The sequence below is a fragment of the Schistocerca gregaria genome, chromosome 3 (assembly GCF_023897955.1).
Source record: "Schistocerca gregaria isolate iqSchGreg1 chromosome 3, iqSchGreg1.2, whole genome shotgun sequence".
Taxonomy (NCBI): domain Eukaryota; kingdom Metazoa; phylum Arthropoda; class Insecta; order Orthoptera; family Acrididae; genus Schistocerca; species Schistocerca gregaria.
This window is the reverse complement of record NC_064922.1, coordinates 249,618,415-249,631,940: the sequence shown is the minus strand read 5'-3', so window position 1 is coordinate 249,631,940 and position 13,526 is coordinate 249,618,415. Positions and strand designations below refer to the sequence as shown.

General features: G+C 38.8%; 1 protein-coding gene across 2 annotated transcripts in view; it reads right to left on the bottom strand.

The window, feature by feature from the left end:
- Positions 1–13,526, bottom strand: part of LOC126353806 (uncharacterized) — a 155,212-nt gene that overhangs the window by 58,980 nt on the left and 82,706 nt on the right. The window contains exons 6-7 of one of the 2 annotated variants that reach the window (XR_007565208.1): positions 11,927–12,071; positions 5,264–5,330 (exon numbers count right to left, since the gene is read on the bottom strand). Coding sequence is in view for 1 of the 2 variants with exons in the window: in XM_050002903.1 (XP_049858860.1) it covers positions 5,209–5,330 (122 nt within the window). In the remaining variant the exon portion in view is untranslated. Of the gene's footprint in view, positions 1–5,208; positions 5,331–11,926; positions 12,072–13,526 lie in introns of those variants that run through there. The other variant, XM_050002903.1, reaches the window with a different exon arrangement.

The window sequence follows — 13,526 nt, the reverse complement described above, 5'->3', positions numbered from 1 at the left end:
TTCATGTAAAAATTACCTGGACAATATTGTAGTTGCTGGCCGCACATCAGAAGAACTTTTTGCCAACTTGTGCACTTTATTTCAAGTTTTGTCTGAGGCTGGACTCAAATGTAATAAAGAAGAGTGTGTCTTTTTCCAAATCTGAATAGAATATTTAGGTCATGTTATCAATTCTCGCAGTGTTCATGTAACACAGGCACATTTGTAAGCAATATGTGATCACAATTTGCCCCCGAATGTCAAAGAATTGCAATCTACCTTAGGGAAGCTCAATTATTACATTCACTTCATCCCTAACACAGCACATATAGCGGCTCCCTTGCACTGCCTTCACTGCGAACATATTCCTTTCATTTGGTCCCAAGATTATGACACAACCTTTCAGAAACTGAAAGTGTCTTTGCTCAGTGATCATTTCAGTCCAAAAAAATCTGTCACAGACACTTCGTCCTAAAAAATTGCTGCTGTTTCATCATACTAGATTGGTTTGTTAGGCAGACCTATTACCATCATTTCCAAGCTTCTGAGCAAAGCACAGCATAACTATTCCCAAATAGAAAAGGAAGCTCTCACTATCATCTTTGGTGTGATTAAATTTCACCAGTTCTTATAAGTCTTTGCAGTCACTCTTCAATCTGGTCAAACCAATTCCTATTTGTGCTGCTCAGAAATTGCAACACTGGGCTCTTCTTCTCTCCCACTACCAGTGCAAGATCATTTAGCAGTCCACTTCTAAGCACGCAAATGCAGACACTCTCTCACATCTACCTAATGGGCCTGATGCTGACATCGACACTTGTTAAATAGTGTGCTTCCAAACTGATGCACAAGAAACTGACACTGTCGAACAGTTTCCCCTGGATTACTGCAAAGTAGCACAAGCCACTTATTCTCAGATACATTCATACCAGATGGCTTTCTTTTATCAAGCACATTGTTAAGCTCCATTGTGAATTGATATTTTGCACATCCACATGATCTTTCCGTTGCCCGTTGTGTCATTTTGCTTCACACAGAGTCAGGAAATTCACGTTTGGTGATACCAAAAGTGCTTCAACGACACGTGCACTCAGCTTTTGCATCAAGGTCATTGAGGTGTTGTCCAAACAAACAATTAGCGCACAGACATTGCAAGTGGTTTGGCATGGATGTGCAAATAGAAAAGATGTCTGAACTGTGTCAAGTATGTGTGAAACATCAGACTGCCCCTTCACAATGTTCTTTTGAGTGGCCCAAGGCAGAAGCACTTGGTGGTGTGTGCACATAGACTTTACTGGCCCTTACTGGAACACACGCTGGTTAATAATTGTTGATGCATATTGTAAATTCCCCTTTGTTGTTCCCATGTCATCAACATCTTGTTCCACTTTGCAAGCACTTTAGTCCATATTCTGCATCGAAGGTCTGCCTGAATTTCTTGTCATGGACAATGGACCTATATTTGTCTCCGCAGAATTTGAAGACTTCTGTACAGCAAACAGCATACACCATCTCACATCAGCACGATTATACCACAATCAAATGGTGAGGCAAATGGACAAACTTAGCTTGCATCATCCATGCTAACAAGCCTTGCTTTGCTTTGTGTCCACTTATCACTCCCAGTTCCACAACAGCCCTTTGCCCAAAGAATTGCTACTTGGGTGATGCCATCGTATGCTCTTCCATTTGCTCCACCCCCGCGGCAGTCACCACCTACAGATAGCAGCCAGCCAACACACAAGATTAGCCAACCTGTGTTTTACAGACTGTGATACCTGTACCAGAGGTACCTCAAGTACTATCCTCTCCTGTGGTTCCTGTCTCCTTTGCAGAAAGTACAGGATCTCATTACTCATCCTCTTGATTGCGAGTGGCATCCTGTACAGTGTGGTTGGGGCTAGGGAAGACTCGATGCATTGTACCGATCCCCCTAATGAACAAGTTTGAAGTGCTGTCTTTCATTAAAACAGAAACTGTGCCATTGGGACTCATTTCACCTGTTTTGTCTGGTGTCAGGAGGAGGCAAACACAAAAGGGCAGGGGTCTATAAATTATCCGCAGTTTGATGTATGGCGAACGATGGTACCCCTTAGGGAAATGGCAGCAAGGGACATGAAAGTACACCAGGTGCACTCAGTGTGTATGCCTGGGGGCCTCATTCAACTTGTACAAGAGGCTATTCTGGCAGCCACCGAGGGAACAGTGTGCAAATGCTTGTAGACTGTGGTGCACATTGGAAGAAATGATGCCTGTCATCTGGAATCTGAGGACATTCTTTGGTCATACCAGAGAAGGTTAAGAAGACCAGCCTTGTGTATGGACTTTCAATGAAGCTCACAATTTGCAGCATTGCCCCTAGAACTTGTCATAGCCCTTTGGTTCTGAGTCAAGTAGAAGGATTGGACCACAGACCTCGAAGGTTCTGTGACAAGCTCGGCTGAGACTTCCTGGCCCTGCACCATAGGGTTGAGAACTGTAGAGTTGCCCTAAATAGGTCAGGTGTGCACTGCACATCACAGGCTGCTACTATGGTAGCTGACTGTGTTTGTGGGGTGCACAAGAGGATATTTTTAGATTAGACAACTCTTTATCCTATCCAGATAACGATAGCTGTAGGAAACCCAGAAGCGTCAGTGTAAGATTGACAGAAATGCCTCCCATAGGTGGCAGTATTGAAATCCTAATGGTAAACTGCTGAAGCATTAACAAAAAAGTGCCTGAGTTTAAAGGGCTCATGAAAAGAAGTGACGCTCACATCATATTAGGTACAGAAAGCTGGTTGAAAGCTGAAATAGATGGAAGTGAGGTTTTTGGGGAAAATATAAGTGTATATTGAAAGGATGGGCAAATGGGCAATGGAAGTGGTGTATTTGACACAGTAGACAAGAAACACAAATCTAGCAAGATAAAAATTTAAGGTGCATGTGAGATTGTTTGGGCAAGACTCAGTATCAGGGGTGGGCATAAAACAACTAGATCCCTCTGACATCCACCAGACTCACCTCCTGATGTAACCGATCCTATGAAATTTTACTAAATGCCTTCTCTGAAAACTACCTAGAACAGATGGTTAGTAATCCCACTCATTATGGAAATATATTGTATCTAATGGCAACAAATAGACCTGAACTCTTTGAGGCTTTCAACATCGAAACTGGCATCATTGACCATGATGTGGTTGTAGCAACAATGATTAGCAAAGTACAAAGGACAACTAAAACTAGCAGAAAGATATATATGTTCAGTAAACTACATAAAAAATCAGTACTGTCATGTCTCAATCAGGAACTTGAAACTTTCAGCACAGGTCAGTAGCACACAGAGGAACTCTGGCCGAAGTTTGAAAAAATTGTTGACCACACACTGGATAGATATGTTCCCATCAGAACGCCATAATGGGAGGGAACCTCTACGGTATACAGTCACTGTAAAAAAACTGCTAAAGAAACAGAGTATGGCGTAATATGTGTAAAACAAAGCTTATGGCTATCAATAGAGAGAGAGATGCTGAATGAAATACATTTGGACATCAAGAGAGCAATGTGTTATGCCTTCAATGACTACCATTGCAGAACATCATCAAATGACATTTCACAAATTCCAACGAAACACTGGTCATATGTAAACACTGCTAATGGCACGAAAGTTAGTTAATGATACAAGAACTGAAACTGAGGGTAGCAAAGCAAAAGCTGAAATTTTTCATTCAGTTTTCAAATGCTCCTTTACAAAGGAGAACCTAGGATAACTGCACCAATTTAATCCTAATACCACTGAAAAGATGAATGAAATAGGTATTAGTGTCAGTGGTGTTGAGAAACAGCTGAAATCACTGAAACTGAACAAATATCCAGGCCCTGAAGAAATCACTGTCAGATTCTAAACAGGATTTCCAGTTGAGTTAACCCTATTTTCCTACTACAGTCTATCATAGATCCCTCAAACAAAAAACAATGCCCACTTCTTGGAAAAAGGCACAGGTCATACCCATCTACAAGAAGGGTAGTAGAAGTGATCTACAAAACTACTGTCCAATATTGTTACCATTGATTTGTTGTAGAATCTTAGAACAAATTCTGAGCTCAAATATGATGAGACATCTTGAACAGGATTAGCTCCTCAATGCCAACCAGCATGGATTTCAAAAACATCTATCATGTGAAACCCAACTTGCACTTTCCTCACAACATAATGAAAGCTTTGGATCATGGCAATCAGGTACGTGCAGTATTTCTTAGTTTCCAAAAGTTATTTGACTTAGTGCCACACTTACACTTATTGTCAAAAGTATGATCATCTGGGGTATCAAGTGAAATTTGTGACTGGATTGAGGACTCCTTAGTACGAAGGATACAGCATGTAATACTGAATGGAGAGTCATCATCAGATGTAGAAGTAACTTTGAGTGTGTATCAGAGAAGTGTGTTGGGATCCTAGCTGCTCATGTTGTGTATTAATGACCTTGCAGACAGTATTAATAGTAAAATCAGGCTTTTTGCAGGTGGTGCAGTTATCTAGAAATGAAGTACTATCTGAAAGAAGCTCCATAAATATTCAGTCAGATCTTGATAAGATTTCAATGTGGTGCAGAGGTTGGCAACTTCCTCTAAATGTTCCTAAATATAAAACTTTGCACTTCAGAAAATTTAGTATCATTTGACTATAATATAAATGAGTCACTGTTGGAATTAGCCAACTCATACAAATACCTGGGTGTAACACTGTAGGGATATGAAATGGAATGATCACATAGGTTCAGTCATGGGAAAGCAACTGGTAGACTTTGGCTTATTAGTAGAATACTGGTGAAGTGCAATCAGTCTACAAAGGAGGTTTCTTACAAATCACGTATGTGACGGGTTCTATAATATTGCGGGATACCATCTGCCACACACCACACTGTGGCTTGAGGAGTATGGCTGCAGATGTAGATGTATTCTTTATGCTATTATCCTAGAATCATTTCTATCTACTTCTTTTACCTTTTTCCTAACTTTTGTCATAATAGCTCCTACCAAGTCCTGGAAGCTAGAGAAGATCTTTTGCTTAGTTTATGTGTATTTACCTACTGACACCCTATAAACAGATGTTTCATACAGCATGTAATATGTCATATCTTACTGATTTAAACCATTAAACATTTTATCTTCCATTGAGTAAAAGTAACATATTAAAACAAACTAAAGATGAGACAATTTTTACAAACAAAAAACATATGCTACTCACTGATGGTCATCACATATGCTGTTCTTCTGCAACTCAACAACTGTTTCAAAATTATTTTGCACTACAAATCGCACAGCAACTTGTTGGTAGATGTGCCTGTTTTGTGGACTCCAGCTTGTATACTGCAGTAAAAAAAGAAAAAAAGGAAATGATTCATCCTTCTGCACTTGCAAAAACACTGTCTACTCAGTTAATAATGGTACTTCAGTTATGAAAAGTAACACACACAAACAAGCAAAATTTACAGACTCAAATTGCTTTTGATCTGATGCTATTGTTCCATGTATATTAAAACCAAGTTGTAATGTATATCTACTTTGTAGTGTGAATTCAAACATCATTTAACACTAATGATTAAACTGATACCGAAAGGGTTCATGTTTTCTTTATAGTTCCAGGCAACAATTTAGACTGACAGTTTAATCCTAAAATTCACTTAATGTATGTAATTTCATATTTATAAATGAATACGTAGAATAAATTATTCCAAATTATACATCGTCACCATAAGAAATGCATACCATTTATATAATCTTTCTCAAATATTAGATATTTTAAATTTCAAGCTTTGGGTTCCAAATTCTTGGGGCAGGGAGGAGGAACAAGCAATAAGAAAATTAATTACCAACACACACACACACACACACACACACACACACGCGCGCGCGCGGATGTAAAGGAAGGGAACAGAACTAGCTTTTCGACTTTTCTGACAGCTTCAAAGACGTTTAAATCAAAATATATTGACATATTCGCACTTTTTTTACTTGATAATATTAGTACCCACATCATGTAATATTATGCATCATGTGAAATAAAGTAAGATGATGAGTGTCATATGACACAACACATGCCATCATGTTATCCAATAGCACATTTGTCATGTAACGCAATATGACACAATGTGGCATTAAAGTTTAGGATGGATGCATCTCCCTGGGATACTTCCTATTACTGATGCACCCCCTTTCTCAGAAACTTCCTATTGTAAATGCATCCCACTCTGTAGAAACACACAAATTTGTGTCTATTTGTTCTTACACTCACCATATATGTACCAGGCTGTGGGTCTAAAATGGCTCACTGTGCTGAAGAAGTAGGGTTAAATCACAAAAGGATGCAAATATGTAAAGATGTTTTGGTTTAAATGTCTTTGAAGCTGCCACGTAAGTCAAAAAGCTATTTCCCTTCTTTTAGATTCCTAACTCTCCCCAAGACATATTCACCAATTTTTGTCCTATGAAAAGAGCATTTTTCATTCTGGTTCTCAACTTTCACTCTACCATAGTTTTGATATTAGATTGCCATCAATTGGCAACTTATGTACATTTCTGTTGATTCGTATGATGGCTGATCTTCTATAGGTTTTTTTTTACTGTCTTTTGAACCATGTTGCTTATATCGTGACAATGGATAAACCTTTCACAAAACAACAGGGTGGCAATTAATTAAATGTATTTGTTGACCTTCTTACAAAATTTGAAGCGATTTCCACACGTCTGTAACATAGAAGTGGCGCGTGTGTAAAAAAAAAAAAGGCGTGCATTCATTTCATATAATAATAAATTTTATGTGCTACAATTAGCTTGACTTTAAACTACTACATCTCAATAATGTATTAAGATAAAAAAAAATTGTTTTGACATTATCCGTATATCTATCATCGTGCAAAGTTTGAACTGATTCATATAAGTTTAATGTATTGAAGTGGCACACTTCTAAAACTCCAGAAAAACATTAAACCATTGTATCTTGACAACAGATAGAGATTATTGCAACAGATAAAGATTATTGGATAAAATAAAAATCGTTTTGACTTCATCCATTTATCTACCTTAATGTGAAGTTTGAGCTGATTTGTACAAGTTTAAAGTACAGAATTTTTCAAACACTTAAAAGTTATCTTAGACCAAGGTCTGATACACCACTGTACGAAATTTGAACCATTCGTCTCACTACAGTCTGGAGTTATTTAAGGGTGACTGTTTCTGCACGCAGAATCAAAATGAGGGTGACTGTCTTTGCATGTAAAATGTTAATGAGCCACTCTGGTGCCATTAGCTGAACATTAATTTCAGCCCACTTACAATCTTTTACAAAATGAAGTAATCCATTTGCACAACTTACCTGGGAACCAGCTCCGGTTTGTTGTTCAAGTCTTGCTTAATGTACTGTAAAACACCTATAGTAAGACAAGTGTTCGAATTGCTATACAAATGGCTACTAGTCTGGGTAAACCACTTTCTAATACATGTTTCTAGCTCAAACAGGAGCCAAGCACAAAGACCCTCCCAAACTGCAATTCTATTCCAAGTGCTGTAACAATATTTCTGAGTTGTTATACTGACTTGTCACCTACCCGGAGTAAAATTTTCGTTGCTCCTGAAATAAATTGGATGCAGGATATTTATATTGAACAGTTGTATGTGAGGGTCGACTGATAAGTAATGCCTCCACCTTCCTATCTCTTCAACAGTTGGCACCATTGGTATGTGGCAGGTATTGGGTTGTTCCATAACCTCTTCTCTACACCTCCAGTTGGTAGGAAGCCTTATCATTGAACGGTTGTGTTCTTACAGTGTAAAGCACAGAACCCTGTGCAGACAGTCGGTCAATGTGATTTAAGCAGAAGGTGTCACCCCAAAGGAGATTCATCAGAGAATGAAAACCATTTATGGTGATTGTGTTGATGTGAGTATTGTGTGTCATTGGGTGAGTAAGTTTAAAGATGTTGAGGTGGGAAAATCTGACCTGCATGTCAAACAACGAGTTGGATGTCCTGTGACAGCAACACAGAGTTTCACAAGCAAAATGTTGAGAGATTGATTTAGGATGAGTGTCGCAACACTCAGAGAGAAATTGCAAGTTCTCGATAATGAAAGACAATCCATGGGGACATCATAATGCTTCTGATGAAGACGTTGAGAGAACTGTGAGACTGTGGTTGCAGAAACAGTGTGTCGACTTCTTCCATGACAGCTTCAGAAAACTTGTTCGTCGGTGGCAAATATGTATCCAATTGGCTGGTGATTAAGTGGAAAAGTGAATATTGGTAATTAAGCATCACAATTTATTAAAATATTCCCATCCAAACCCAATTAAAGAAGGTGGAGGCATTACTTTTCATTCAACCCTCGTACAACACTGAGACCAGTAGTTGTGACTTCATAAGCAATTAAATTAATATTCAGTAGAGAATTGACACAGAGGAAACCATACTCAATAAAACAGAGATTCTGATACCAACAAATGGAACACATCATACATAGAATGTGTCCCAGATGGTAATGACCAATAGAATCTATTCATATTTCCCATACAGATCACCCAGTAACAACAGTACATACTGCGTGTTTTTTAAACAAAATTTTTATTCATCGTTGGGAGCAATTATGTTTCCTTGTCAGGCATGACTGACTTGGGCTGGCTGCTACAGGATACTTGCCAGATGCCAGCACCAATCTACATCTTGTTCACGTATCTGGGCAAACTCCACTAGCACAATCGGCGATATGACAAGGTGGTGCATTGCCTAAGCAATGCTTACAAGGGTAACACTCCCAGAACAAGCGTTGGTAGAAGCAGTCCAGCAATCAAAGTGTAGGAAATGGTCATATGAGGTCTGGGTGCAGACTGGGGAGTGTATTGGAGGCTATAGCTCTACCTTCCTTACCAGCCAGCTCTTCACCTGAATAGACACCCATTTCCTAACCTCTTGGACATCATGTATATTCACTTTTTCAGTGGCCTCCCTAGGCACTGATGTATCCCTTAATTGTTAGGAATAAGGCTGGAGAAATGAGTAGTTTTGCAATGGATACATTTGTTTTTATCCAATCATTCTTACAAACGAATCCCCAGAGATCATGACCACGTTTTCATTGACCAACTTGCACAACTGTTGTCAGAAGTGGGATAGTTTGCACAGTTTGAACTGGTACTCAGACTATTCACTTGTTCCAGATTGTTGCAGCATAAAAATCCTCAGCTGAGAGCTACTGTCTGCACATCATTTTAGCCTGCAGTTAAACTTGGTTGCTACAGTTAGTGCAACGGATTGGGACCTGACTTTCCCATGAAATATTTTCCCTTCTGTTCCTGGCATAAGATGTGCTTTTGTGCCTCAGACTGTGTGAATACACACATGGGTTGCAGTGCCACCTGTGCTGAGATGCGTTCAGCCACACTTGGCCCTTCCCTATGTCCCTGGCAGATTCTTAGAGCCAAACAATCACTGAAAGGATGCTGTCCAAGCTGCATGCCACACCGCCTCACCACCTGATGGATTGCAGCCTATGCCAATTGTCATTGCTGCCAGAACTGGAAGGGACTTCATGCCATCATCGGGTGTTGGCATCACATTGCCTACCAGCTGTTCAATATGGGTCCTGAGTGTCACACCTGCTGTCAATGTGCTACCGTTGCTACAGATGCCACTGGCACACCACACCATCACCGCAGCCACCACCACCATCTCCACACATTCACCATTGTCTCCACACATTGAAATTACTGTAAGTTTCATTAGCAATGTGCACTTATCCTCTGCTGTCACCTTGCCACGAGCACCCTTTGAGTGTCATTGTGGACAGGAATAAATTTTGTTTTCTGTATTGACATCACCTTCCTCTGTAAAGGTATTTCAAGTGATCATTAAGTAACTGTCTTTCCCTGATTTGTAAACACGCCTGACTTACATTCCTGACAACAAGAAATACTGGAACTTGCTGCAGGTGGAAATGGTCATGGATCCTGTTGCTTCTTTGAATCAAGAAATTAACAGACTCAATCTTAGAAAAATTCAATGACCTCTCTTCCTACTACTGTAAGCACTTTTCCTACTGTGACTATTATTTCCGGGGAAGATAAATGAAAATGTAACTAACTTTTTGCAAAGTGTCCATGATGTGGGAAGTACTTGTTCCTGCCTGGACAGATTCTTATTAAATGTAGCCAGGTTGAAGTTGTCAGGGGATGCCTGTACATATTTCGAATCTGTAGATACCTTGAGACATGCAGAAAGATCAAAGTTTCTGAATGAGAGTTAGCAGAGTAATATTCACATAAGAGAGGAGCTACTTAGTACAGGGACTGTCTGTCCACATTATGGCAAAAACCAGGTGGGGACTGTGAGGCTTTTGCTGACTGGATATGGTTCGTTTTGTGCCGTGCATATCTACTGGGACCAGATACAGAATAAAATTTTGTACTAATTGAGGAAGCTGAAGCTCATGCAATTACCATTTCCATTAGGAGTACAAACTCACAAATAGATTGTGAGGTTAAAGTGACATCACCAACTTCTTTATACGAAGTGGTCAGATTAATCTGGCTGCACAGAGAGACAGGAAGATTAGTTTCTGCCCCATCACGCAGCACTGAGCTCCACCATGTTTTCACAAGTGATACATGCTGCAAGTGTTGTATAAAATCGTGCATGGGAGAAGGGAACCTTTTTTGGGGGGGAGGAGGGAAGCATGCACTCCACAGCTTGGTACATCGAACAGAATCTAATGAGTAAGGTGATGTGTGGTGTTGGAATATTGTAGCGTATGTTTAACAGTGCTGAAATCCATTAGGGTCCTCATTTATCTATCATCACAACAGAAAAATCTGAGAATCAAATGTATTGCACTTCATAACATCCTGCATCTGTCTGATTTTCGTTTCATGAGCTTTAGGCCATGGTCGAAGGCATATTTCTATCAACCTACATTATTACTAGACTTTGAAATAAAGACAATGTGAGCTGCCTATCCACACACTTTTTTCTGTCTGGAATGGCGGTATTCATTAGGCATCCAACAAATATGAGGCATGTTTCTTAAGTAAGTACCATTTTGAAATAAAAATTTAACAAGAAGACTTTTCTTGGTAATTTTTACATGAAAGTCTGTATGTTAATATACTTTGGCAATTTTTACATGAAAGCCTGTACGTTAATATACTTTTCATATCATACAACCAGCTTTTAAATACCATCCTCATAGAAATCTGCCACCTGATTAGGCAACAACTGCAAAAACATACTTCTTGACACTTGAGGAAACTCGTCACGACACTGAAACTGTAAAGCATCTGTTCTCTGTCATTTTTTCATTAATTTTCTGCACTACATTATTGTTAATAACTGAAGGTTGCCACTTTGCTCCTCATCATGCACACTTGTATGATTATCTTTACAAGCTCTCATCCATTCCCACACCATCCCATAGCTCATAACATTATCTCCATACACTTCACTGATCTGATGATGAATTTCAGCGACTTTTATGCCTTCAGCAATAAGAAAATGAATCACAGGGTGCATTTCACAGTCAGCAGAATTCTCATTTGAAGGAGTCATTTCAAATACTTGCACACAAATATAAACATTCTGAATATTGGTGGAAAATTAATTTAAATACACCCTTTCATGTAAAAATAACATTGCTAAGAAAAGTCTACTTGTTTTATTTGTATTTCAAAATGGCACTTAATTATAAAACAGGCCTCACACTATGCTCACTTGAGCTCCTGCCACTTTTGTGCTTGACCAACATGGTACAGTTGTAACAACATAATGCCATTGCTCAGCAGTTCTGTTTGTGTGAAAATAAGTCAAGTTCATGATCTATCACAGGCATTACCCATGACTCTTCTTAGTGCAGAAATTTCAGCACTGATAACATAAAACATTTTGACATTTGTGGGCCACACATTTCAGTTTTGACCTCACTAGTTGCTTGGTGTGATGCCCAAAATACAGGCCTCATTTTCTCGTGATGCCAACGCACAAAGAGTTAGCTGGAGATTACTCTGCACTTGCCAAGGATGTAACTGTGTGAGGTGCAGGTAGATCGCTCCATTCCCTGCTACCCTCTCTGAAAGTAACAAAAAAAGTGTGTAGATAGTAAAATTAACTTCATCTCATCCTGAAGCACATGAATAACCACCAGAACTCATTTGCTAAAGGCTTTAAATCAAATAAAATTATAAAGTATGTCACAAGCAGCAGCTGGCTGATAACAAATTTCGTAACTGCTTGTTCATTTCAAACACCCAAAATGATACAAAAAATTCAAATTTATAAGCTGTGCATACTGCTACTTTTAATACAAGTGCATAGTATAAGATAAATGTGAGAATTAAATTGATCAGAATTGCAAGACAACTACAATAGCACATTTAAATATGAGGTTCTTTGTTATCTGTGCTCTACATAAATGTTATCCGCCCCCTTCACAAGTCTTATTTGGTCTCTACGTAAGTGAAGTTCAAATAAAAAAAAAAATCAGAAGACTTTAGCCATAAATACAAATTTTAAAAATGTTTATGAAGGTTCCTTCTTCTTTTGTTATTAATAACATTAGTATAATCCTGTGGCATCTACCATTGGCAAAAGAGGCTCTTTTACCTCCCTGAGCACAGATGAAATCGTTTTCAGTAAGGTATATTCTAAGTGAATTAAACAATGCACAATGGCACTGAACAGACTGCATGTTGTAGGTGAGCAACAACCATGAGATTATTGAGCAACTGTCTCATTGACTATGTTAAGGCAGGAGGATGCAGATATATACTGATTACAGTTGTCTGCATTTTCATGAGAAATGGACCTAATCATTTAGTATGGATGTGTTCTGGTCAAAGCTCTCACCATGACTGAAATTTCATAGCACGATTATAACGGTATTTTCTCTTATAAATCTTCTTGATGACATGAGCTTTACTAAAAATGTATACAATAATTTTTTTTAAGGAAATGAAAAAATTTGTTTTGGGCACAGGAAGAGAGAGTAGAGAGACGAAAGAGTGTGAGATATTTATAAATACACATAGTGAAACAAATGAGCAATGGAATACAACTAACATTGTGCATGATACATAGAAGTATGTCCACCCAAATACTCAAGTCTTTCTGGACTATTTTATGACACTGACATATTTCCAACTTCACAAGCCATATAGTTATGTAGCCTTTTAAAAAACTATACTAAGTAGTAATACTATACTAATACTACATACTATCTAGAGTTCAGGTAGGGATTCAAGGAGGACAGAAAGAGAACTCCAGCTAGGAGCAAGAGTGTGTCAAGTAGCAGTGCAAAGGAGGGAAGATCTCCCTTGTTCATGCAGCCTTACCAACAAGGGACAGGAATCTACATTCCATGTTTCATGCAAATTGTCTATAAAGGTAAAGACTGAAACACAAAGCAGACACACACACCAATGGTTCATGTAAGTGCAAATGAAATTGCATTTCAAATTGACGGCTGCAGATAATTATATACAAGGTGTATCTCATCATGATTGAGTAATTGTGTGCTTTCAGATAT